This window comes from Hemicordylus capensis, chromosome 3, assembly GCF_027244095.1.
Source record: "Hemicordylus capensis ecotype Gifberg chromosome 3, rHemCap1.1.pri, whole genome shotgun sequence".
NCBI classification, from domain to species: Eukaryota; Metazoa; Chordata; class Lepidosauria; order Squamata; family Cordylidae; genus Hemicordylus; species Hemicordylus capensis.
The window spans coordinates 196,803,054-196,830,401 of NC_069659.1; the positions used below are offsets into that span (position 1 = coordinate 196,803,054).

Sequence of the window (27,348 nt, forward strand, 5' to 3'; positions counted from 1 at the left end):
TTGTTTTTCCATACAGGGATGTAACTACTATTAGGCAAGGGGAGGCAGCTGCCTGGGAGCCCCCATGCCTTGAGGGGCCCCCCAGAGGCAAGTCACATGACTATATATTGTGAAGTGTGTGTGTGTGTGTGTGTGTGTGTGTGTGTGTGTCAGCGAGGGACCCATTCCAGCCTTGTTATGCCCCTGTTTCCATAAGGTTATATATTATTAGTATTAATACTTCTAATGTTCTATTCTTACATAATGTTCTAGAATTTTGCTAGAGATGTTGTTTTAACATACATTTAAGAAGGATAAACCACCTTGGCATTTTTTAGAAGCAGATTCTTCAGGTGGTTCTGAAAAATATAGGATTGTAAAGGTAAAGGTAAAGGGTGCCGTCAAGTCAATTTCGACTCCTGGTGCCCACAGAGCCCTGTCGTTTTATTTGATAGAATACAGGAGGGGCTTACCATTGCCTCCTCCCACACAGTCTGAGATGATGCCTTTCAGCATCTTCCTATATTGTACCAAGCAGCAATTCCTATACTGTACCTATACTACAATTGCACACAAGTAAACATTAAAGTGGCAACTGCTGCTTATGTTGCTGAGTCACACATACACTTGTCTCTGTGCTATTCAACCAAGTAGGATGAATTTGAACACAGCTCACTTCTGCCCCTCCTAACCTCAAAAGACTACTGCCACTATTTGGCTGGAAGAGAGAAATGGCATCCAAGCTCTTCATGCATTTTAATACAATGCTGCACTGAGCAAATATGAGGCTCAGATCCTTCCATCTAAACAGCCCTCTACAGCAGGGGGCAGGAGTGAAGCGCCAGCCACACAATGCCATGGCCGCAGCAGAGGGAGCAGGAGAGGAGCAGCAGTTCACAAAATGAGTTGCCTCCTAAATAAGGATCTGAAGTATGTTTGGTTCTTGCAGAATATATTGGCAGTATATCTACTATACAAGGAAATAAATGGTTTTTAGTTTATTACTGATCAATTTGAATTCTTTAGAAGTGGTTTATTAAATATGGCTCATTCTTGCATAGATTATGAACGTTTGTATATACAAACAGGTTTATTATATTTTTGCTAAGATCCATTTACATAAACCTATTTTTCACAGCTGGACAATGAAATTGGAGATTTGCCAAAATAGTTCATTTAGGAGATACACACAATCGGCAGCATCCAGACTAAGTTGATCATGATCAAAAACCATTGAAATTAAAAGGATTTAAGTTATCGTGACTAACTTGTCTCATTGATTTCAGTAGTGCTTAGTCATGACTAAGTAGTCTGGATGATGCCATTATGTTGTATATAGAATATTCACACTACTTACATTTTCAGTTTTTTACCCTTTAATAAAGAATGGCTTTGGATCAAAGTACATTGCAAAAATCTACCTTTGATTGCAACCATATTTAAATATTGGTGCATCTTCTATGGTTTTCCACTTCCTTTTTGGCTTTGGGAACCAGTACTTGTATTTGTACCTGTACAAACCCAGTACAAATTCAACACACACACCCCACAACTTCGGCATACAAATCCTCCATGCCTCAGATTTAATTTCCTTGCTGCTCATTTTTAAAACTCCTGAACACCATAATACAAAAGTAATGTTAACTGCATTCCTAAGCACATTTACACGGGAGTGAGTATTCCCGAATCCAGTTAGTAGCAGGCATATTGGTAAGAAATATTTTCCCCTTTTCTGTCCTCTGAAGAGCTCAGGGAAGCATATATATATACCCCTTATATTCTCAAAGCCATCCTGTAAGATAGGCGAGACTCAGCAAGAATGACTCACCCAGGAGTAAAAGTAAAGTGTGCCATTGTGTCGGTGTCTACTCCTGGCGAAAACAGAGCCCTGTGGTTGTCTTTGTGGACTTTATAGCTGAGTGGGGATTTTAACCTGCATCTTTCCAGTCTAAGTTATACACTGTAGCCACTATATGGCAGTCTCTCTCATTCAAAAAATAAATGATTCAGTGTGAAGGTTAGAATGGTAGGCTATGACTGCAGAGAGACACAGATGCAAATGTCCACTCTCCCAAAAAGTTCATTAGGTTATAATATGCTGATGAAACCCAAATCTATTCCCCCTTGTCATCAATATTAGGAAATAGCATTAGCCCCTTAAATGCCTGCCTACAAGCAGTAATGGGCTGGATAATAGTCCAAGCAAGATGGAAGTGCTCATTGTTGCAAGTCGTAATCTGCAAAATGGGACAGAACTTCCTGTTTTTTCTGTGGGAGTGTAACCTCATCCAGTACAGGTTCATAGCTTGGGAAACATCTTGGACCCAGGTATCACCCTGGTGCCTCAGGTTGAGGCTGTGCCAGGAGCGCTTTTTACCAGCTGCGACTGATTCAACAACTCCACTCGTTTAAGGAGAATGACCTGAGAGATTGCCTTTCTCTACAAGATCCCCACATCTCACTGAGCCATCTGAGATGGCTACCAGTCGGAGGGATGTGGGCCACCTCCTGCCTCAAAGGCAGGATGCCTCTGAGTACCAGTTGCAAGGGAATAACAGCAGGAGAGAGGGCACACCCTCAACTCCTGCCTGTGGCTTCCAGCGGCATCTGGTGGGCCACTGTGTGAAACAGGATGCTGGACTAGATGGGCCTTGGGCCTGATACAGCAGGGCTGTTGTTATGTTCTTATCATCAGGAAGAATCCATCATCGGGTGCCACCAATTCATCTGGTGGCAACCTGGGATAAGGCCTCTACTGTCAGTCCTAGGAACACACTCCCCACGGATATAAGAGGATTATCTTCCTTGGAAGCCTTCAGGAGAGCCTTAAACCCCTGCTAACTTGGCAGAGGCAAAGAGCCTTCAGGAGAGCCTTAAACCCCTGCTAACTTGGCAAAGAGGCACCTTTTAACGTGGTGATTCTCTTTATTTAGCAGGGAGAGAGTAACTGCCCCTACCCACTGCCAGCACAGTACCTGCAGTGACTGTTGCTGGTGTCTATCTTACGTTTCTTTTTAGATTGTGAGCCCTGTTATTTCTCTGTGTAAACCGCCTTGAGTCATTTTTTGAAGGGCAGTATAGAAATCAAATCAATCAATCAAATAAATAAATAATAAAGACCCATCTTTTTAGCCTGGCTTTTAATGATATCGAGGTTTAATTAGCTTTTAAATTGTTTTTTTATTTTAATCGTTGCATATTTTTTTATTTTAGTGTAAACCACCCTAAGCTACGTCAGGAATGGCAGTACAGAAATCGAATAAATGAATAAATATTAATTCCTATTACATGTGTTTAGGACTGCATCCTCACTCATTCTCAAGTTTGCCACTTCTCGATCTATTGCACAACAGATATCATGTTTCAAGTCAGTTTGTTAGCAAGCTTTAGGTAATGCTTATCAGGATACACAGCTGAAAGCAGAGTCAGCCCACTATACCAGTCTTGTCTTTGAACACTTGCCTGGTCAACCCTGGAAACCTGGAACTTATGTCAGAGTGAATAGCACTGGCAGAGATTATTTGTATTCAACATTTTTCACCACACCTATCTATGCAGGGAGTGGCAGCTTCAGCCACACCTGAAGGGTTGAAAACCTTGTCAGCAGCCAACTCCTGCCATTGCCCCTCCCCCACCTGAAAATGAACCAGGAAGTTATTTGTTCCCACATTGTAGGGTCATTTCTTAGTGCATGCTGGGGCGGCAGGGAATGGTGACCAGCAGAAGCTGGCCACCAGAAACATCTATTCTTGACTGAAGTTGCCACTGCCTTGCCAAACTGCAGCAAAAGCATACACACCATAGTTAAAAAATAAATAAGCCTAGCCGACAACAAAGGTTGTTGAAGCGGACAGGTAAATGTTTGGGGCTTAATTTCAAGGCTGCATTAAACATTTCAGTTCTGCTGCAACTCAGCTTCATTGGTATTTTTCAACTCTCCAGATCCAACTGTGGCCCATATGTCACACAGCATTACACTGGCATTTCCAACTGACCCACACAGCTATGAGCATCTAAGGAAGCACCGGCAGTGTTGCTCATGAGTGCTGGTGTGCAAATACTTGAAGCTCCATGCTGGCACTTCAGGAGTGCATGTTACGTTGTTGCCAATGTAAGTTGTGCTCCTGAAATGTCAACACACAACTTCAGGTATTTGCACAAGCACTCTTGAGCAACACCACTGGTGCTTCCTTAGACACCCACAGCAGCACAGACCAACTGGAAATGTCTATATATACCATGTGCAATGTGTGAGCCATTGTCTTTTTTAAAGAGTAGTTTTGTAACTGGTTCAGAGCAGCAGACACTTCGAACTCATTTAAGATACAAATCATGCAGAATCATATAAAATTCTGCTGCTTGCAAAGTATATCTATAAAATAAATTACTTAGAGTATATTTTCAAATGATTTTTTTAATTTTTAAAGGTTTACAAGTTCCAACAGATACAACAGAACGAAAAAACAAAAAGTTAATCATAAAATTGCAAGGTAAGGGCCTAATTACTGAATCACTTATTTTGAGCCAGTTATCACTTCTTGCATTTAGGGGTTCGGTTCAGGTTCAAGGCAAGCAAGGTATTTTAAGTAAGAGTTTAATTCTAGTTCACAGGAGGGGGATGGGAGGAGAGCTGGTCTTGTGGTAGCAAGCATGAATTGACCCCTTTGCTAAGCAGGGCCTGTCCTGGTTTGCTTTTGAATGAGAGACAACATATGTGAGCACTGTAAGATATTCCCCTAAGGGAATGGGGCTGCTCTGGAAAGAGCATCTGCATGCTTGCATGCAGAAAGTTCCAAGTTCCCTCCCTGGCATCTCCAAGATAGGGCTGAGAGAGATTCCTGCCTGCAACCTTGGAGAAGCTGCTGCCAGTCTATGTAGACAATATTGAGCTAAATGGACCAATGGTCTGACTCAGTATAAGGAAGCTTCCTATATTCCTATGTAATCTCCTGAACTGATTTTTGAGTTCATATTCCAATTCTACTCCCTGGCTGAAAGATCAAAAGCTGCCTAAAGTAGCATACTACTACAAATATTTATATACTGCTTTACAACAAATGTTACCAAAGCGGCTTACATAGAGAAATAATAAATAAATAAATAAGATGGCTCCCTGTCCCCAAATGGCTTATAATCTAAAACAAAGAATAAAAAAACACATACAACAGACACCAGAAACAGCCACTGGAGGGCTATTGTGCTGGGGTGGATAGGGCCAGTCGCTCTCCCCCTGCTAAAAAAGTGAATCACCACTTTTTAAATGTGCCTCTTTGCCCATTTAGCAGGGGGAATGCTAAATTAAGTACTCCGGTATCTCTAGCATGCTTGATTTTGAAAGAAAATATTTTATTAAATAAAGAGATTCAGTATTTACTTCATGTGACTCTCCAACAACTTACCAAGTGTGTATGAGTGCTCCATCTTGCACTACGTTTTATGGCTCCCACCACGGTATTGATTTCACCTTGTACAATGTAGATGTTCTTATCCACAATCCTGGCAGTCCTAGGATTAAGAAGTCAAATTAGTACCCATACAAAAATACACTGAATTTCAGTTTCCTACCGGGGAAGGAAATTAGGAAGAATAACCTACAATTTGGTCATCAATCTGGATAACAGAATAAATATTTAAGGACAAATAGATATAATTTGTATTACTTTAATGCAGTCCAAGGAGTTATCAGATTTTTGTTTGTTTTTGTTTCCCAGAAATTGGGTGCAAAGCTCCTTAGAAAAAAAATAAAAAATCAAAACTTTCTATCAGAATCAAGCCTCTCCCAGCCACACTCCCCTCTCACAGGTGCTTTAAGAAGAGGGAGAAAGCTGAGTCTCACCAAACTCTTTCTGCTTTCCTCAGATACAACATTAAGAGCTTTGAGATCAGAAAAAAACCAAAATGCCTTCCTAAAATTGTCATTGGGTCTTAACCCAGTAAACTACTACAGAGAGAAGATGGGTCTGTACCAGGCAGTTCTTGCCATTTAAACAAGTTAAGACATTTGAACACCAGAATAATTTTAAAGCAAGTAAGCAGAGAAGCCAGTTGAAAGAAGGAAGGAAGAGAGAAACATGTACAAATGTTGAAGCAAGAAAGATCAAATGCTTGGTGGAATGTCACCTAGATACAAAATGTTTCAGAGAGAAAAAAGGAAATCCAACAAGAGAAACACACTAGTAAAGCTTGGAAAATATGACCTATTTATAATCATAGCAATTAACATACCTCACAGTAAAAAGAAAAAGAGTACATACTATAACCATTAACAGGTTGGAAGTAAGAGGATCAGAAATGCACATGGGCATAGAGAAGCAAGCAAAAGTCCACACCATCTCCCAGCCACACATTTTCCACAGTTTAGTAGGCACCTCATTGACATGGCTGCACAAATGCACTATAATAGACTAGGACTGAAGACAAGAGAAGAAGGGGCTTGAAAGAAGGGTACAGATAATGCAGGCGAGTCCTGAGGACCAGAAAGGAAATGAATCAAAACAAATTAGGATGGGGGGGGCGTGGCAGCAGAATAGGGCAATGTTTTTGCATCATATTATTTATTTTAGTGAAATCCATGTGCATGGCACTTTACAATGTGTAGACAGGTCCCTGTCCCAAGGGGTTCACAATCTTATTGTTCTAAATTACAATGAGTAGTGGTGTGCACGGAACTGGCGCCTGCCAATTCAAAGGGGGGAGATCTCTTTAAGGATGGGGGTGGGTGCTCTTACCCCTCCCGCTGCATTTCCCCCACTGGCACTGGCTTTTAAAATGCTCTGGTGGGGCAGCAGCATACCTCCATGGTCCCAGTGCCTCCTCAGACCAGAAGTGACTGGAAGTTGCCGGTGTGTATGCACGTCACTGAGGTCCATAAAGGGTCCAAACTGGTTCCGTGCACATCCCTAACAGTGAGCATCCTTTGGAGAAGAGTTCTGACAACACATTCAAATATCCAAGTCAGCTGGGAAGGGAAAGAAGAGTGGGCACTCACCTAAAGCCCAGGTTTTAGAGCCACATTTCTACACCCAGTTCCACCATTTTGTAAGCATTTCATTAGTTCAGCCTCTCACATAATTCTACAAAGTTACCACCCCACAAACATTTTACATGTCTGCCAGTCTCCACATATCTACAGTAGTCATTTGTGACACTTGAAAGTCTGGGAGTGGAAAAAACTAACTGTCTTCTACGTGACAAAGTTATTTCTGTCATTTTATTGCCAGAGGCTACCAAACAACAGGCTATTTACAAGACAGCACGAAGGTTAATTATTTTTATTATTATTTGTTCTACAGAAGAGATTAAGTTACAAATACAACAAATATTTATATACTGCTTTTCAACAAAAGTTCCCAAATCAGTTTACATAGATATAAATAAATAAAATGGCTCCCTGTCCCCAAAGGGCTCACAATCTAAAAAAGAAACATAAGAGAGACACCAGCAACAGCCACTGGAGGGATGCTATGCTGGAGATGGATAGGGCCAGTTTATCTCCCCTTGCTAAATAAAGAAAGAGAATCACCTTTTTGCTCAATAAGCAGGAGACTAACTTACAAGAAAACCCTTTCAATTATAATATAGTTACAATGAGTATTTCAAAGCACAATAAGTAGTTTTTCTCCAAGCCATACAGGGCATCTGAGACCATTTCTTCTGTATATCTTATCCATTATGGGGATGGGGCCATAAGTTCATTGGTAGAACATCTGCTTCACATGCAGAAGGTCCCAGGTTCAATTCCTGACATCAAACAACTCCTTCCTGAAACACTGGAGAGTTGCTGCCAGTCAGTGTGGACAGTGCACTGGTCTGACTTAGTACAAGGCAGATTCCTATGCTCCTCTTAGTTTTTCCATCTCAAGAACCTTAAGCATTCCTTAATTATCAGGATTCCCAGGTTTTTGCAACTAACACAAGATTATTAAGAAGCTTAGTAGCTAATGGATAGTTCCCATCTAGTAATATAGTGACGGGAATAGAGTCCAAAGTAATCCCTATTATGGTTTTTTTTTAAAGAAGGATCATTCCCAACATTTGAAACCTATATGTTTGTACCAGATCACATCTCCATCATAAAAGAAGCCTGCCGAATTCATTAAGCATTTCCAACACCTGAATGTATCAGCATTAAACATTTTGTTTGGTCTAATTTGAAACAAATATCAGTAAAGAAGCAACTCATTTTTATTTTTATTTTTTAGATTTATATACCACCCTTCCAAAATGGCACTTCTCTAAGAGAAAGGCTTAAGGAAAAGCTCTTGATATAAATCGCATTCCAGGTCTTGTCAGGAATTACTATGTCCAGTTTTCCCCATCTATAGCAATTCCCACCCCCTTAATATTCAATAATGAACACATTAGGGAAGTGCTTTGCTCCCCACCCCTCCCTTATAAAATAAAATGTCATCTCAAATATTGGAAGCACAAAAGGTTGCATCCCCTGGAATTTTACTGTCTTCACATGTGATAAAAGACCCACGTATAACAAAATTCTGAAATTTAAAGATGTTATGCCAGTATTCCCAGTTGAGAAAATATAACCACAGACTTTTTAGATCAGGTCTAGAACTTGTTAAAAATTGATGCAAATGGGAAGATTGTAGGACTAAGTTTATTTCCACCATTTATTTATTTCTTGCCAAGCTTACTTTCTATTTATTTTATAAATTATTTAAATGTGATTCAATGAGTAAGAAAAGTGGTCTTTTGCTATTTGATTATTATTGTTTATGTAAATAGATTGACTGATCCTATCACATTATTGTAAAAACAGTTATAAATGATAAAGCCTGAAACATAATTGAAGGTCAGCTAGTCCAACCCCTCCCTTAACTGAAAACTAAACAAAAAGCAATCCCTACAGATTAATATACATTTTGAAGATAATGACAAAAGGAGGGTCTGCTGGACAATTTGAATGAAAAACAATATTTTAAATAAGAAATTTAAGCAGAGGGACGTTTATTACTACCCAGAACAAATTCCAAAATCTGAATGCTCATTAGCTGCACTTGATTGTAAATACTATCAGTTAAAGGGTGGGGGCATGCAGCTGGAGTATCTGCTCAATATGCACACAGGCAGATTCACAGGACCACCAGCACATCAGGAACATGTTGGGGAAACAGAACTGGCAGCACGCACTCCTGGCAAGCATGACAGCTGAACCCACTCAAGTAACAGTTCCCAAGTCCTCCACCCAACATTCTCCTGTGATTCTCCGCCCAAATTTAAATCTTAGTTACGAAAGTCAGAAGAATCTTGAGAAAGTGTTGGGCGGAGTACCTGAAAACTAGACTTATGGAGGTTCCGTCTCAGGGAGTTACAATGTTTCTCCAACATGTTTCTAACTTCCTTACTTGCTGGTGGTAATTTGAAGCTGCCCACACTATTATTCCATGGGGCCATGAGTGTCAGTGCAAATGCTGCCCTCAAAGTCCAAGGATGAAATGAAAATGCTTTCACTATTTGATTTCCAATAATTAATTTGGCAGTCATATTAATTCAGTCAGTCAAATCCAAAAATTAATTATTGAAAATAATATGTCTCTTTATCAGCCTCAAAGCAACTTATATAAAATTTAGTTAAAGTAGAACTGAAAGTATCCTAGCACACAATTAAAATCAAAGAATTGGCAAGTCCTTGGGTATTCACTGTTCTTCCCCAACACTATACACTACCTTCCTCTTGCTACTTTCAACTTCAGTACTATATTTATTTGTCAGAAATTAACCAAAACCTAATCATTACTTGCAGGAAACAGTAGTCATAAATACTACTTGTTCTGGATGGCAGTATTAAGGCAGTGTGCCCACACATGCATTCAGAGTGGGGTCTCCCCAATTCAACCTGAACAGGATCAAAAATTAACGGAAGGAACATTTTTTAAAAAACGTGTGCATGCACACATTTTAGAGGGAACATTGCTACTAGTAATAACAACACTTTGTGCAGTGAGTACATATTCTAACTGATCACATGTCATGGGTTTAGAAGAAAAAGAACTCATTGGGTCCAAGGCAAACATCCTTCAATTACCCACTATGGCCTCCAGATCCTTTCACAAAGAAGAGATGCAGAGTACATGATGAATATCGTCAATTGCCATTCATTTCTTCAATCAGCCTGTTTAAGGGCATCACAAGAGCAAGTTACTCCTCATACATTTCCTAAGTAACATGTCCTATTACAGGCATTCAATTGAGATGTGGCATGGACAGTAGGCATTTGTAGATCTACCAGTCTATCTTGGCATAGCATGACCAACAGTCTGCTCCCCAGTTCAGCAGAGTGTAGGTAAAACCACACCAGGTATTAGTGGTGCACATTAGAATATCATGCTTTCATACTGTAGCCATTACTCATGGCACACTTGCCAAAAATGTTGGCCACCACTTTTCTACGCCAAGGGCCCAACCCTTACTGGCAAGCTAGCAAGCCACCCTTTAAAGTTTCAGATATTATATCAGTTAATCCTTTTACCTAGCAGGTGGTGATACATCACTTGTTTGTATAATGTACTGCATACTACATACATGTTCAGGTGAGTCACAAACATCCATCTCCATGTATATTCAAAAACACTTGCTTGGGATAAGCAGACGTCATTTCCTGAAAACATTCTCTCCTATCTACCTTAAAAGAGAACAAAATTATGAACTCAACCACCAAGAAATCAGGTTTGGTGCAAGTGCATTGTGTTGTCCTCAAAAAGTAATGAGGACAAATGGTGTCCAATCTTTCGACAGATGGTGAAATTCCCACTTTGTCTGGCAATATATGCCTAACAATGACAAAATGGCCACAAGGGATTTACACAGCTCCCAAACACGGGGTCTGGGTACCTCCAGGTCATATATTAAGACCTATTTCCTCTATCTCCAGCAGACGCTTTAGGAATCTGTTCTTCTTGTGTTTTGACAGCATTCATAGCCATAAATAAGTGTGCAAAATGCATACTGCCTTACATAGGAAACACAGGAAACTGCCATATACTGAGTCAGACCATTGGTCTATCTAGCTCAGTATTGTCTTCACAGACTGGCAGTGGCTTCTCCAAGGTTACAGGCAGGAATCTCTCTCAGCCCTATCTTGGAGAAGCCAGAGAGGGAACTTGGAACCTTCAGCTCTTCCCAGAGCAGCTCCATCCCCCGAGGGGAATATCTTGCAGTGCTCACACATCAAGTCTCCCATTCATATGCAACCAGGGCAGACCCTGCTTAGCTATGAGGACAAGTCATGCTTGCTACCACAAGACCAGCTCTCCTCTGCCTTATACTGAATCTGTCCAAATCCAGTACAAACTGAGGAGACCACTGAGTCAAAATCCATACTCTTAACTCCTAAATCTCTTGGAAGTTCAGTGGGAAAAGTTGGATTGTGATGCACTTTCACTATAGGAGGGAGCATCTAGATTCTAGAGGAAGTGTTCTTTTATTCAGACAACATCCTCTTCCCACAAGATCACTCCACCCAAAACTAAGGAGACTCTGTCTGGGATGGAGGTATGATCTCACCATCTGGCACCGATTGAGTGAAGACCAGAGAGAGCTTGAGTCTCAAATACTGCTTGCAACCTTCCTACTCTGCAGCACAAGTTGGAAGAGCCCAGATTTTCTTCCGGCATTCCTCCTGAACCATTTGTACTTTCCTGATCTTTTCTCTTTCTCTTCACACTGTTTTGCCACATGACCCTGTTGGGCCTTCTCAGGGCCCAGAACAAATTAAAGAACTGTTCTTCCCAGAAGCCTTGCCCCATGTGCAAATAATTCTGGAGTATTAACATCACACTAATACTACTACTAAATCCCACCGCTTTGGGAACTTTTGTTTTAAAAGCAGTATATAGATAGATATATTCACATTAATATCCCATCCTTCCTCCAGTAAGGTGGTCTTGCATGCTCCACAGGCGGGTTTTTCTCTCCATCCTCCCTCAATTCTGGCAAACGACCTGAGTCAACCCAAATGGACAATCACCCAAGATCTTTTTAACCAGAGAAGACAAGGGCTGCGTGGCCTAAAAACCTTCTGCATCCCATCCAAAGCATGTTGGGGCTCCTTTCCTTCACCTCACACGACCACACGAAGGACATGCCTGCGGGAGAGCGGAAGCGGAGGCAGGAAGAGATAAGCAGCTGAGCATTCCAGTAGCACCAGCGCCGAACCTGCTCCCAGCAGGAGAATCGCGGTGGCGGCGGCACTAGAAACGGCCCCTCACCCGGTGCGCCAGGAAGTGCGGACCTCCTCCCCGCTAGGCCTTGCCTGATCGGCCCTTCTAGTTTTGACCTGGACCACCTTTGGACTTTGCAGGCCTATCGCGCATGCTTTGACTGGGTGACTACACCTGAAGGCCCGCCGGCCCGCCCGCCCTTCGGTGGCTCATCACGGACATAAGTGCGTCTCCCCCTCTCCGAGGACAGGCGGCAGGCAAGCGGGGCAGGTGGTCGTTCGGTCGCTCACTCACCCCTCCATCCACCCGGCATCCAAAATGGCGGCGCTGGCGGGCAGCTGTTGCGGCGTCGGGCCTCTTGGCATACCAGGGAGCAGCCGGTCCAGCGGCGGCCTCGCTGCAAAGTCCACTGGCTCGAAAAAGGCTGCGCTGGGGACGGCAAAAACCGGCTCCTCTCCCCTCACTGACGTGGAAACAAAGCACAACCTACCACGCTACGTGGTTACGGCGAGGGAGAAGCAACCCAAACAACCAACCGAGATCCCCACCGAAATGACAGGAGTCCCGACACCCAATAGGACGGGCCCATTACGCTAGAGGCCGGACCCAGGAATAAGGATACCAAGGGACGGGTGGCAGAAGAACCAATCGCTTGAAAGATCGTTGAATAGGCAGTACCCATTACCAATAGAAAGCTAGGAAACCGCCTCCCGGGAGGCGGACAACCATGGGGAAGGGCCAGTCAAGTGAGGTTGAGCTGCGCAGCGCGGTTTGCGGTGCATTGTGGGGCTCAACTTGTCAATTTTAGGTTACGTGTGATCGCGTTAAATTTATGACCCCTGTTTGTTTGTTTGTTTAAATGCTCGTTCCCCAAACGAATAGAAACGGCAAAGCCGTCTGCAGAAATAATTCGGCGAAGGGGGAAGCCTAGTGGCAGATGATTAATTTTTACTTGGAGTGCATGTGCGGCTCTCTGTGTGTCTTTTATTAAGTATGCAGATTCGGCTCATTGTGCAAGTTTTTTGGTTTCGATACAGCCACTCCACCTGAGGGATCGTATCCACCAAAACACAGAGTACAACCATATTCTCTGCTCTGGATTAGTAGAATCGTCCACTCTTTTACCGTTCATAACTATCCCAACTAGAAGCTGGAAAAGGAAGTAAATACCTGTGCTAAATAGGTGGTAAATATGGCAAATACATCTATGCCTAGTATAAAAACGGAGAAAGTGAAGTAGGATTGTAAAACTGTCTTCTTTACCAACATGAAAGTTGTCTCTTTCCTGGAAGCATAATTTCTATTGTATATTGAGAATGGTTTGTTTGTGGGTGTGTTTATGCTAAATAAAGTCATACCTTCTGATTATCTAAAGATATTAAATTTTGCATACACAATTCCACTTGAGTTAACCGAATGTATTACTTTTTTACACTGGAATATGCAGGGGAAAGGTTTAATTTTTTAAAAAGAAATTCTGAATATAATTCTATTTCAACTGTTACTGTTCTCAACAGATTTTAAACACAAAATAATCAGCCCAGTAATAATTCCAAAATGACATCATGCCCCCCCAAAACAGAAGACCTTTCTCAGATTCAAATTTACAATGATTAAAATTTACCATATATGGTAATTATCCATAAAATGAATAATGTTTGAAGCTGAAATCCTACAAATTTAAAACTATTCTTTTGCTTCCCTTTTACAAGCACATTATTATTATTTTTTTTAATTTATTTATTTATTTATTTATTATTATATTTATATCCCGCTCTTCCTCCAAGGAGCCCAGAGCAGTGTACTACATACTTAAGTTTCTCTTTCACAACAACCCTGTGAATGAAGTAGGCTAGGCTGAGAGAGAAGTGACTGGCCCAGAGTCACCCAGCTAGTATTATGGCTGAATGGGGATCTGAACTTGGGTCTTAGTCCAGCACTCTTAACTACCACACCACACTGTACATTCTCTACATTCTTGCTCTGAAACACTCTGGAACAGAGAATACAGTAACCACCACCTATTTTCCACTCTCAATCTACCTAGTGCTTGTGCTAGTCTCTAAAGCAGAGATAAAATGAATGAAGGGCTGCAGTGTTTCTTCATCTCAGTCTCTGCTTGTGGAGTGATTAAAGCCTAGAGAGTCAGAGCAATCTAAGGGGTGGGAAGACTATTGGCACAGCTCAAGCCAGGGGAAAAAGAAACTGATGCATTTGACTAGAGCTCAGGGAAGTCTGGATTGAACTATTGCTGTATTTATAAGGTATCCAGATTTTGTAAGATTTTGTAAGATAAGGACCCAACCAAAGCATCAGCATCAGAGCAGAACAAGCAATGATAATCTGAGCAGTGAGCTGCTACTAGGCCTTCTTCTAGAGAAGGACCGAGTGCCCAGCCCTGGCAGTCAGAGCCTGCTATTATTATCTTAGCAGGAATGGTCTCAGAGTTCTCTCTAGGCATCCTGCTCACTAGTGAGGGTTCCAGAGCTCCCTTGTTTCCCAACTTTTATAGTACATTCATAGTAAATTTAAAATTGGGGAGCACAAGCACCCTCACTTGTCCCCCTCCCCCACAGACACCTATGGAAAATGGGAGAGGAGATCAGGGTCACCAGACATTTATATTTCAGAAATGCCTTATCAATTTGAGAAACATTGAAGAAAAATTGTAAGAAGGCAACTTTATAAAGTTTGAAAGATAAACTATCACCTTAACAAGATGATAGCTAATTTTAACATTCTAACCAATTATAGAAGACTGCTTAATTCTTGGTCTTGTGGTAGCAAGCATGACATGTCCCCTTTGCTAAGCAGGATCTGCCCTGGTTGCATATGAATGAGAGACTACATGTGTTAGCACTGTAAGATATTCCCCTTAAGGGGTGGGGCCGCTCTGGGAGGAGCATCTGCCTGCTTGCATGCAGAAAGTTCAAAGTTCCCTGCTTGGCATCTCCAATATAGGGCTGAGAGAGACTCCTGCCTGCAACCTTGGCGAAGCTGCTGCCAGTCTGTGTAGACACTACTGAGCTAGATGGACCAAGGGTCTGACTCACTATATGACAGCTTCCTATGTTTTAACTGGTCTATAAGTAATAACAAAACTAGTCCTATGGTACATTGAAGATTAGCACATTGATTGTGGCATAGGCTGAAGATAGCCATAAAGAGCATGACTGAAAGTATAAATGTAACTGATGGTCTTGAACATTTATATCCGCTATAACATAACTGAAGAATCTTAGACAGAACTGACTCTTCCCCCCTCCCCCAGCAAATGAACTGAGGAAAAAGCTCTGTCCTGATGGAATAAGCTTATTACAAGAAATAGCCATGGAGTCTGACAATTCATACAAACCCTGGGCAGAAAAAATATGCTACATGACACTGTGATATATATCAAGATGCTGAAGTAGTGGTGATGACAGTCTTCATCTTCATGCAAAAGAAAAAAGCAAGAATTTCAAGCCAATTGTCAGGAAAGAGAGACTATTGCACTCCCTTGCCCCCCCCCTGGGGCAGTTCTGCATCAAATGGTCCTTGGGGGTGCACCAGCTCCATTACAAACAAGGTTGGCATGAAGATCAACTGCAACTCATGTTTATTCTAGCCCATGTATACACGATGACAGTTATCATTACTCCACCCACTTTGCCGTGCCTAGCACTAGAGCATACTTCAGCACAGACCAATGTCCTTTTCTCCTGGATGCTCACCTTACACTTACCTCCACCAGTCTTCCAGTATGGATGCTGGCTTGGCCTGCTCTCTCCTTAGCCAACAAGCAACTTGTTGTTGCAGTAGACAGCATTCTCCTCCTCCTCCTCTGGCCCTGGGCATCCCAACAAGCTCTTGCAGAAGGGGCAGGAGAGGAGCCATGACTCTCAGGGGCCCCAGGTGTTGTGAGGTCTGCAACTGGATAGCCCTGTGCAGGTTGCCACCTTCCCTCCTTTTCACTAGTGGTTAATGAGGTTTTCCCCAGATGCTAGCATAGCAAATCCCCTTGTGGCTCTTTCCCACCTGCAGGTCCCCCACTTGCCTGCCAGCTGAACCCAGAAACACATCAGATAAAAAGCCAAGGATGTAGTCCAAGGGCAGCTCAAGCTGTCAGGCAAATGCTGCCTAGTCCCATAACCGTGATGGAGGCCGGCTCCTTTTCAAAACCAACCTTTGCAAGCTTTAAAAGTGGTATGGGGGACAAGGAGGAAGGAAGGTTACCAGCAGCAGCCTTGTCTTTTCTCGAGCTTCTTGCAAGCTTTTCAAGGAGTGCGAAGAGAGGAGGGTTGCAAAATTTGCATGGTCAAATTTATCCCAAAGAACCGCTCCAATGGCGACGGCAAAGGGCATCTTGTCACTCCATGGATGCCCCAGGAATCTACTGCCTGAGGCAACCAACTGCCTCACCTTGCTTCATGAAAGGGCCACCCCTAATGTAGCCTGTACTTCCAACATTTCAAGAAGGCTGGCCCCCACCAAATTATGCTAGCATCAAGATTTGTGATATGCTTTGAAAAATGTCACCAGCATTTCTGATTAAAGAAACACCAACATTGGTAGGGTTGAATTCAAAACACTCAGTGACTCAGTGCTGATGCCAAGAAATCAAGTGATTTCTATCCAATTCTCTCTTATCAAAGGGTCAAGTCAAATTTTATTTACGGTCTTAGACCAAAACACTCCTATCAAAGGGTCTTTTGTACAAGCCACTAAGAAAGCAAACTAGTAGGCCTTGGAATGGTTTGTGATATTCAGTCTCAACCACATTTGCCTTTTCCTTTGCTGTGGTCAATCATAAATGGGAAAGGGTCGGTTGTGAAATAGTTCCAGTTACTACTGACAGTCTCTTCATCCACAGTTTAGTTCTTAAGTTGATACAATGTCCGTGTATTAGCAGCAGTTGTTGTACAGCATGGAAGTGCTTGGCTAACACTTTCCCATTCACAGAAATGTGCAAATGCAGTGCAAAGAAACATTTATATGATAATGTCTAATCACAATCAGGGAGTCAAACTGAACCTGAACCCCAAAACTGGTTCAGTTAACCAAAAATGAACCCAAACCCAATACATTCTCTTTGCCTTGAACCCAAATATGAAGTAACAACCAATTAAATAATCAGTTCACTCTGGATATATATTTTGAGCAATAGGAAAGGCTTCTCTTTGCTCCAGGTATATCTGGTGAAACTATTTGAAAATAAGAGAAGATGGAGCAGGAGAGACTGGTCCCTAGAAATGAGAACTGGTAGTCCTCCTGGTGCTGAAACAGAGGCATGCCCATCCACAGAGTTGTCCAGCAAGAAGACCGCCATGTGCAGGACTCCTAAACAGGCTGGAAGCTTCTTGTGTTTCCTTGATACTGCAGTCCCCCTTTGCTGCTGTTCTACCATTCATTCTAAACAGGACGTTTTCCTGGATTTTAAAAATAATATTTTGTTTAAAAAGTATATATTCAAAATGTAATTTAATATGTTTTTTAAGTTTAAAACAACACTTCTTCTCCAGTGAAATAGTGAGTGTGGTATTCATTTTATAGAATTACATTGCAAACATGAGTTCCAGATTATTCTACATGAACCAGTTCAAAACACATTCAAAGTGTCTGAAACAGTTACCAAACCACTTTGTAAGTTTAGTATCTGAACTGGAATGGAATCAGAGAGTTTTAAAATACAGATGAACCTGAACTGAAACTGAACCCAAGCGTGTTACCTCTGTTCACAATACAGATCAATGAATGATGATACAGAGGAGGGATACAAGTAAGGTGAGCAGCATCCATTCTTATATTCTATTCTTATATGCCAAATTGCGAACACATAATTAGTATCAAAATAAGGCTAATTTGAAGGCTAAAGTTAACTTTATCTTTATGCTTAATATTATACACTGTATGTAAATTATGTCATTTCACCTTATTAACAACAATGAATAAAAATAAATGTGCAACAGTGTCTCTGGCATCAGGAAGACCTTTATTACAAAACCCAACAACATACATTTCAAATGTCAGTTTTTTAATATAGTGCACAGACAAAGCCAGGGCATGAAAATATGCTAGTCACCTACAGTTATTATTTAATCATTAGAGGCATTGCTACATTATGAGTATACGACATCAAGAGATTTAGCTTGAGTCCCAACACAACCCATTTAAATGCTGCTATATATGCCCTATGACAAATGAATAGAGAGAGGGGCATCGAGTCCTTCAGGAACACTTTTGATCATGGCAGTTTTTGATTCAGCAGATAGTCATAAATCCAAAATACCCCACATAGCTATTTCAATGCTTGAAGTTCAAGGTGAGTAATTCTGTGCTCGAATCACAGCCCAGCAGTGTGCAGAAAAAAAATCATTTCCATGAAGGAACAGCAATCCCAACACAATTTGACTTGCTAGCTGTACATCACATCTAGTATCTAAAAAGCTAATGAGCATGTCCAGCAACCTTTCCCAGTGGAAAACAGCTGTGTGAGAGTTGGACAATGGGAACTCCTTCGTCTTGAAAAAGTCATTTCTGGAAGTACCATTCTTTTAACTTCAGCAATAAGCACAGCCTACTGTTCTATCACTCTGTGAGCTTCTCTCCTAGCTATTACCTGTTGAGCTGTGCTGTCACTGAGACCAGAATGTAAGATTGGAAATGGGAGGGAGAAACACAAGTATGGGGCACAAGAGAACATTTGAAATATCAGTGGTTAATTGTCTCCAGTGGCTATATGAGAGGTGAATATTACCATAGGCTATTTCCCACTTCCTGGAAACTGGGATAATTGTGGTTCTTAAGATGTATAATGTTATTAATTTATTAAAACATGTATATCCCACATTTTTCAAAATACACTCTCTTTAATTAAATGAAGACATTCTAGAACCTTCTACTTTTGTTAGGGAGGGATGTGTGTGTGAAAAAGTGGCATAGGCCCAGAAGGGTGGGTGTTTCCATTTGTATGAAAGATATGTCTCTATGTGTTGCTGTGTTTTGGGGACAGGAAATAGGTACAAAGTGTTCGTTGTAAAAAGACTTCTGTGGATTTCCATAAATCTTCACTTCTTAATTATTTCCCATCAATGCAGCATTTGCTATCTTCCGCCTCCCCTCTATTATTATTATTATTTTAACAATTATTTCCCACTCTTCCTCCAAGGAGCCCAGAGCGGTGTACTACATACTTGAGTTTCTCCTCACAACAACCCTGTGAAGTAGGTTAGGCTGAGAGAGAAGTGACTGGCCCAGAGTCACCCAGCAAGTATCCTGGCTGAATGGGGATTTGAACTCGAGTTGGGTTTCCCTGGTCCTAGTCCAGCACTCTAACCACTACACCACGCTGGCTCCACCAGCGTGCTTTATACAAGCATAACTCGCTAGGTTAGATTTAGTAACACTATCTCATAATTTCAGAAGGCATTCATTAATACTAGGAATCTTGAATTTGCTTCTAGTAATGTGTATTTGTAATTCAAACTGTCACTTTCACATATGAAAATGTCAGAAGCACTGTTTATGGAAGGCAACCTACCCAGTGTTTCAAACTCACCTAGAGATCATAATCTCTGGCCAGCTCACTGGCTGTACATGTCGAGTATTAAACAAGTAATATACTTATTAGTACATATAGCAAAGGTACAGATCTCTTGGCCTTTTTAAAATTTAAGGTGACTGCCAGGTGCATAACACTGCTATAATTATTAAGAGCTGTAAGAAAGAAAGAAAAAACAATCACAACAAAGGCTCTTACAGTTGCTTTTTTGCCATTTAGCACTGACTGTATAAAAAGGAGGCCTTTGCATCTTGATGAAACTTGCTCTCTCCGCTCTCCCTGAAATGGCATCCCTGAAAAGGAATTGCTTCTTTTCTCTAGCAACTGTATGTTTTGGAGTATGTTTCAGTTCCACTTGTATATTCTGGCCCATTATCTGATTACACTCCAAACATCTAATGACTGAAAACAGTTTGGGAAAGAAAGTTATTAAGTAAATTGGTAGATACTGTAGCTGAGAAATTCAGCACATTTCAAATGCATGCAATATTTGTTTCAACCAAGACTTTTAAATGTGTTGTCAAAAATGAGGCTGAAATTGGTTCCTAGTTCATCATTCAACAAGTAGCCTGCATAAGGAACTGAAGTTTGCCGCATTCTGCTCCCCTAAAACGTTCTGGGTCACCACAGATCATATAACCTGCCACTGGGAAAACTGTACCCTATGAGAGACATTAATGTCAAGCCAAAGGCATAGTCCACCAAGTAAAAAGAAACTAGAATGTTCTGCATCATTAAATAAGCTTTGGACAGGCCAAATCATATCCCCTGGCCCTGCTACAGAGAGACTGTTGCTTTCAAGATACCCAGCACTTATTTCAGGATGCAAAGTCTGCAGTTCCTTATTCACAGGTGTATTGACAAGGAAAGAAAATGATTGGCATGAGGTTACTACACTTGAGAGTACTTTGTGCAAAAGTGCAGCTTGGGACAGGACGCTATAGAGCATCTTGAAGCAGACTCCTGGTGGCTACAGTGTATGAGCTGGGGTGACCCAACACTTATTTTGGCATGCAAAGCCCCCAGTTTATTATTTATAGGTACACTGGCACAGAAATAACAGAACTGCCATGGGGTATATATGACTGTAAACACCTTACACGAAATCAAAGCTTTGAGATGGACACAATGCTAGGACATCTCAAAGGAGACCATCTCTTGACAACAGTAATAGCCCAAGGCTTATTTGGAGTGGAAAGGAGAAAACATCCTAGTTCCCTTCTCTGCTTTTAACCTGGGCATATTCTGTGCTAAGGAGGACTGCATTAAATTAGTAAGCTCCGGACTACAGATTACACTAGGGCTTTTTATAGAGCAGTCTCTTGCATGGCAAGGTTTGACCCAAAGCTTAGGAACATGGGAACATAGGAAGCTGCCTTATACCGAGTCAGACCATTGGTCCCTCTCACTTAGTATTGTCGACACTGACTGTCAGTGGCTCTCCAAGGTTTCAGGCAGGAGTCTCCTGGCCACATCTGGAGATGCCACGGAGGGAAACTGAGACCTTCTGTATGCAAAGCAGATGCTCTACCACTGAGCTCCATGTAAAGGCTCCAAGCTCGCTGAGGGGGGTAGTTTTATGCACCTCTGCTCAATAAGAAACTGTGAACTAGGAGCCAGCTTCTAAGATGTGGAGGACCATCACATATTAAAATTGGAAGGGACTTTGCAGGTCTTCCAGTCCAACCCTATGCTCAGAGCAGGAAACTCAGGCAATGAGTATGTGAGTGCCCAGCTTTTTTGCAGTTGAAGCAAAGCCTTTGTTTCCCAAAAAAAGGCTGTGGTACTGTCCCCATGCTTTTCAAAATTTGTTTCTTCCTGTTTCAAGTTGAAATCTTGCAAGCATGCAATTACAGTTTCCAATTCAAGCTTACTATTCAAGCCAATTAACACTTGGTCATCCAAAGTAGATCCATGTTGTTTGAATAATCTGTGAGTCTCTCACATTGCATTTATGTGGGTTGAAAATCCCCTCCTTCTTCCAGCTGCAAATCCTTTGAATTAAAAGCAGTGTTGGGTAGGGAAGTGCATGGAACCACAGCTGGGTGGTTCGAAGGCACTGGGGGTGCCGCTTTAAGGGAAGGGGAGGGTACACTTACTCCTCCAGCTGCTTTCCCCCCACTGGCACTCGTTGCTGTTAAAAGCCTTCAGGGTGGCAGCGTACCTCCCTGCCACCCCCTTGCCCTCCTCGGCCGGAAGTGGCCAGAAGTACCAGGCGCGTGTGCGCCCTATGCATGCGTGTGTGCACCCATCTGCCATGCACGTACGCAACAGGCACACCTGCACCTGGTACTTGCGGCCACTTCCGGACGAAGAGGGCAAGGGGGTGGCAGGGAGGTATGCTGCCGCCCCGAAAGCTTTTAACAGCAATGAGCACCGGTGGGGGGAAAGTGGGGGGAGGGGTAAGTGCACCACCACCCCGTCGAACTTCAAACTGGCCCCATGTTTGAACCTGTTCGGAGGCCCATAAAAGGGCCTCCAAACAGTTTCGTGCACATCCCTAGTGTTGGGAGACTCTGCCATACAGCTTTTTGAGCTTTTTCAACACCTCTGAGGCAATTGTAGTCTCTTTGAAATGCATTAGTAAATCATCACTCACATTTAGAAGAATCAATCCATATGCCCTGTCATTCTGTGAATCCCATTTCTTTTGGACAGCCACCCCATCTGTTGGTCTTGGATCTGTGAAGGCTTCATTAAGTCCCTGTGCCTTCAGGAGAGCTTCCATTTTCATAACATTGTTCATAATTCCTTCCATTTAGCTTGGCTCACCTCTGGATCCATGCTGTCTTTCTAATGACTCAGCTGCACACTAAAAGGAAAAACTCTGCTGCAGACTGCTGGGCCCATAACCCTGTTGGAGTTTGTGATTATTTAGCAAAGCACCAAGGAAGCTACCACTCCAGTTACAGAGTGCAGAGTTTAGTTGTAGTTTAGCTATTTAAGTAACATGCATGGAGATCACTGTAGAGTCTATACTAAATTGAAGTACATTTGAGATAGGAAAGACCTATCCTATCTATCAGCTACATAATGAATAGGTAGGGAGAGAGAGACGTTTCCATCTTCTGTGCTCACAGCAGAGCTACAGCATCCTTGACGGAGGCTGTCCAGCCTATGTTTGAAAGCCTCTCTAGCAAAAAAGAGCCCATCAGGGGCATAACTATAATAGAGCAAGGGAAGACAGTTGTCTGGGGGCCCACTGCCTTGGGGGGGGCCCCCAGAGACAAGTCACATGACTAACTCCCCCAGCCATTCACTCACCCGGGCTTCCTTCAGTTGTATCCATCCTCCAAAATTGATGTGGGTGTTAAGACCTGGAGCTACCAGATCAGCATGTCTTAAGTACCATTAAATGACTTGCATCATCCACAATTTACAAAACCTTTTTAAAAATAATTTAGGATGATGTTCTATTGTGGCACACAGGTTTTATTTACATATATATAATGTTTTTTGTTACCACTATTCAGCTTCATTTAAGATTTATTTACTTCATGAGCTGAGCTTGGGGGGGGGGCATTTAAAAATCTTGTCTCTGGGCCCACTCCAACCTTGCTACACCCCTGGAGCCCATCATTGCAGGAATCAGACTGTTCCACTGACAATGTGGTCCTGCATTTAGGAAATTCTTCCTCATGTGTAGCCTAAAGCTGCTTGCTTGTGATTTCAACCCATTGGTCCTAGTCCCACCCTCAGGGGCAACAGAAACAGGACTGTGCTTCCTTCTATGTGGCAGCCCTTCCGAGATTTAAAGATTGAGAGCAGATTTCCCTTGAGTTTCTCCCCGCTCCCGCAAACACACCCAAGCTCCTTCAGCCTCATCTGTAGCGTGGTGGGATGTAGCCTCCTCTTGAGGACCAAATGGTAGCTTGTGGTCGCTCCTGCCAGGGTTGCCGGCGACTATTACCAGGAGCAGCCCAGTTCTAACTTTGATGATGGGAAATCGGTTATGGAGGGCCGGCGATGGTTTCCATCAGATGAGATGAAAAAGAGAACTGCGAAGAACTACGGGGAGAAAGGAGCTGGTTCTCAGCATTGCCACTCTTCCTTTCGGCAGATTAGAGTCTGGAGATGCTTCGCTTTACATTTCTGGGTCACACTGTCTGCTGACCAGTGAGCTCCCGCTTTGGGGGACACCAAGGGCCCGTCCCTGCAGCCTGGGCCACCCTGCCCTCCACCACGACAACCTAGCAGCCGCCCCCCCCTCCGCTTGCGCAGGAGGTAAATACCGCTGCGCAGCCCCTTCTCCTGTCCTCGCCTTCCTCCTCTCCGGCGGGCGGGCGGGGCGGGGGCTTCTCCCACTGCCAATTAGCTTGGCGGGCCGGCGGGGCTGGGAAGGGAAAGATCGGCAGGGGCGGGGCCTGAAGCCTGGCGGTGGAGAGGGGCGGGGGCGCTTGACCCGGCCGTACAGCTGGAAATGGGGCGGGCTGGGAGCGCGTTGCCCGATGGCAGCTGCCTGGGGGCGCCGATGGCCTCATCCATAAAGCCAATGGCCCCAGCGAAGGGGACGCACTCGACGGTGGGATCCTCCTCCAGGCTGCGGCAGAGCGCAGGCAGCCCGCCGGGAGAACTCCAGGGGGACTTACTGACGGAGTTGAAGCCGGACAGCCCAAAAGCTGGAGCGGAGGAGAGGAGGACTGACGACGACGGCTCTTCCTCGCCGCGGGAGCTGCACTCGCTGTAAGTGATCGCTGCGCCCGCTTCTCCCGGCCCTGCCTCAGAGGCTGCGACGATATCCGAGCCGCGCTTTCCCGTTGCAGCAGCAGCAGCAGCAAGCAGCAGCAGCCCCCTCCCCGAGCCGCTCTCCCAGCAGGATCTCTGCGGACGAGAAGAGGAAGGGGCCCCTGGGGAGGCGTATGCCCCCCCAGAGGCATCTGCCGTCGAGGCTTCGCTTCTCGCTTGCTGCTGTGGGAGCCTGGATGGAACCAGGCGGACCGGAGCACGTGGAGCCTGTGAGATGTGTGCCTTCTGTCCGAATGACTCCGGCTGGCGCTGGCCGTCGAGGGGCTTGGCAGCCTGTGAACGAGGTGCCTCCGCAAGGCAAGGGCCTTTAGAGCCCACACTGCGGGTGGTTTCCCCTGGGGAGGGGGAGCGGCGCCGACGCGATCCCTCACACTCTGCTTTTCTGGATTGCAGTCTCGGTGCCGTTTTGGTTCCCACTTTCGTTTCGGAGACACGAATGACCACAGCCGGAGCTGTGAATTAGCTAGGATTTTCTCTTATAAATAATACTCTCGATGTGTGCTTTAAAAAACAAAACACTGTGTGTGAGAGATGGAGAGGATGGCTTGGGCGGAGGAAAACCCGACACTTTTGGACAGGTAGACAAATGATTCCCCCCTCCCGCTTCCTGTTTATAGTCGCAGTGATCTTGCAGGTTTCCAGCTCCTTTCTCATCTGTTGAGAAGGCAGTATAATCTTTCCCCTTTTGTTAATAAATACCGTTACTACCAGACAGAAGTTTTTAATTTGTTGAGATTCGTAGAAGAGACCGTCATCAGAGTTTAGTAAAGTAAATTAGAATGAACATTAGATTTCCCCGTTGCATAGCCGCTCTCGGAGTGAAATAACCTGAAGAGAATTATTCCTAAATCTACACAGTACTGCACCACTCAAAGACCAAAACGGAAAAAAATCTCAATCCATTTCAATGTCATTCATTCCGTTATTTTATTAATGTTTTGCAGTTTTCCTAGCCTTGCGATCAAAACGCATTTCGAATTTAGTTATATTTTAATGTAATTTTCTAAAGAAAATAGGATTTTACCGAAACCGTATTATTATTATTAATAAACAAAACTTATATAATGCCTTTCTTTCCAATGAAAAAAACAGGGCAAACTAACAAAAAAGCTCCACAGACATAGAAAATGAAAATTTCAAAATGTTTGTTTTATAATTATAATTTGGCAAGAAGATATAAAATAACTATTATTATTTGTACATGACAAGCCTATTCGTGGTACTAAACTAGCTCCTCTGTGAGTCTGTTCTACGTCTTTTATCAAACACAGTCAAAGGTGGTTCCGCACCCAAAAAAATATCTTGCAGAAATAATATTGGCTTTGTGCTTACTGTTATTATTAAGCACGTTTGATTACTAGTATTCATTATTATTATTATTATTATTATTATTATTGTTGTTGTTGTTGTTGTTAGCATTAGCATTTGATTACTAGTATTTGATTACTAGCATTAGCATTTGATTCTCATTAGGCTAATTATAAACAATAAGTTTTATGTCAGTGGTGTTTAAGAACCAGTTGCTAAACCAGTGCCAGAAGCAATTGTTGCTCGGACAGAAAGATCTGGAAGGGATTAATTACTCCTCTGGATGTCTCCATTGGTGGGAATCCCAGTCACCACTCCACGGTGCGTTGAAATGGAGGGGCTGGGAAGAGAAATCCACTTTCTAATAATTATCTCCCAGTTTCATGTTCAGTTCTGTTATTCAGACGCTTGTATTATAATTAAGACGAATTATGATAAGACGATCGCTGGACTTGTCCGCTATTCCTATTTGCCAATATAATCGGATCGGGGAGCCAAAGATTCGGGGGAGACTTCCCTAGATCCCGCTGCCCAGCTTCTAAAAAAGGAGGGAGCAAAGAGAGGCGCCCGCGACTCTGCTGTCTGTCTAGCTGTGGAAGTCCCGGGAGAGGAGCCCTCGCCATCTCTCTCTGGGGTGGATCGGGCGCCTCAGGGCTCAACATCTGCTGAGTATTAGAAAAGAGCCTCGCACTTGGCACGCTCAGAAGTGTCGTGGGAAAGGAGGAGGGTGGGTCGTGGATAAGGAGAGTCTGGTGCACTTGAAGACGCCTGTCTGTGGTTGCTTGTGCTCGTCCCGCGTGGAGAGCAGACGCGTCTCTTTCGCGTGGCTGGAGGGCCGGCAGGGCCCCAATCCACAGCCCGCTGGCGCTGAGGCCTTGCGGAGGGTCTTGCGGGGAGGACCCCAGGGAGGCCACCTGCCCCTCTTCCCCGCGGCTGAAGTCATCGCCCGGCCCAGAAGGCTGCCTCCCTCCGCCGGTGTGCGCCCTCCCTAGCTCTCTGCCGCAGAGCCAGACTGGGGGCCCGCCGGGTCGATGGCCCCTTCTGCCGAGCTAGACAAGCGGGCTCAGCGCGACCCCTTTCCCCCGGGCAGGCGAAGCAAGGGCTGGCTGCCCGGCGGGCCCAAGAGAGCCCTCCAGCGGCCCCGGTTTGGGCCAGTCTACGCGGCCGCCCATCCAACTTCGTCACCGCCGCCCAGAGCAGGCGAAGTTAGCCCCCCGGCCTGCGGGGAGGCCTCGGACATTGAAGGCTCCCGCTTGCTTGCTCACCTCCTGGCTCCTACGCGAGGGGGGCCAACACCCCACCCCATGCCGGCGCAGCCTCCGTGGCCGGGTCTGAATCGAAGGCGGTTTTGTTGGTTGCTCGACTCTTGCTAGCTTCGGGTTCAGTCCCGGCTGGGGGGTGACCAGGGAAACTTGATTTCTGGAGTTGGGGACAAACTGCTTTAGGCTTGCCGCGGGAAACTGTGTACGATTCCTTTCACACTCGCGCGTGCCTTTTGAACCCGCAGCATTCATTGGTGGGGGCAGCTCGAAATGGCACACACTTATTGGGAGAAAGGGGGGTGATTTCCCTGGACGGGCCTTTCCTTGGCTAATCGCT

General features: G+C 43.8%; 2 protein-coding genes across 9 annotated transcripts in view; one reads left to right on the forward strand and one right to left on the reverse strand.

Moving 5' to 3' along the window:
- The window catches only part of GBF1 (golgi brefeldin A resistant guanine nucleotide exchange factor 1), a 217,082-nt gene extending 204,348 nt beyond the window's left edge, over positions 1–12,734 (reverse strand). For 5 of the 8 annotated variants that reach the window (XM_053307406.1, XM_053307402.1, XM_053307401.1 and 2 more), the window contains exons 1-2: positions 12,450–12,732; positions 5,379–5,484 (exon numbers count right to left, since the gene is read on the reverse strand). In XM_053307406.1, coding sequence (XP_053163381.1) covers positions 5,379–5,484; positions 12,450–12,520 — 177 coding nt within the window. In that variant the 5' untranslated portion in view covers positions 12,521–12,732. Of the gene's footprint in view, positions 1–5,378; positions 5,485–11,845; positions 11,865–12,449 lie in introns of those variants that run through there. The other 3 variants (XM_053307405.1, XM_053307404.1, XM_053307403.1) reach the window with 2 other exon arrangements.
- Positions 12,735–24,116: 11,382 nt separating this feature from the next.
- PITX3 (paired like homeodomain 3) overlaps positions 24,117–27,348 on the forward strand; it is a 43,583-nt gene continuing 40,351 nt past the window's right edge. Inside the window, exon 1 of the mRNA XM_053305116.1 lies at positions 24,117–24,378. The gene's annotated coding sequence lies outside the window, so the exon portion shown is untranslated. The remainder of the gene's footprint in view (positions 24,379–27,348) is intronic.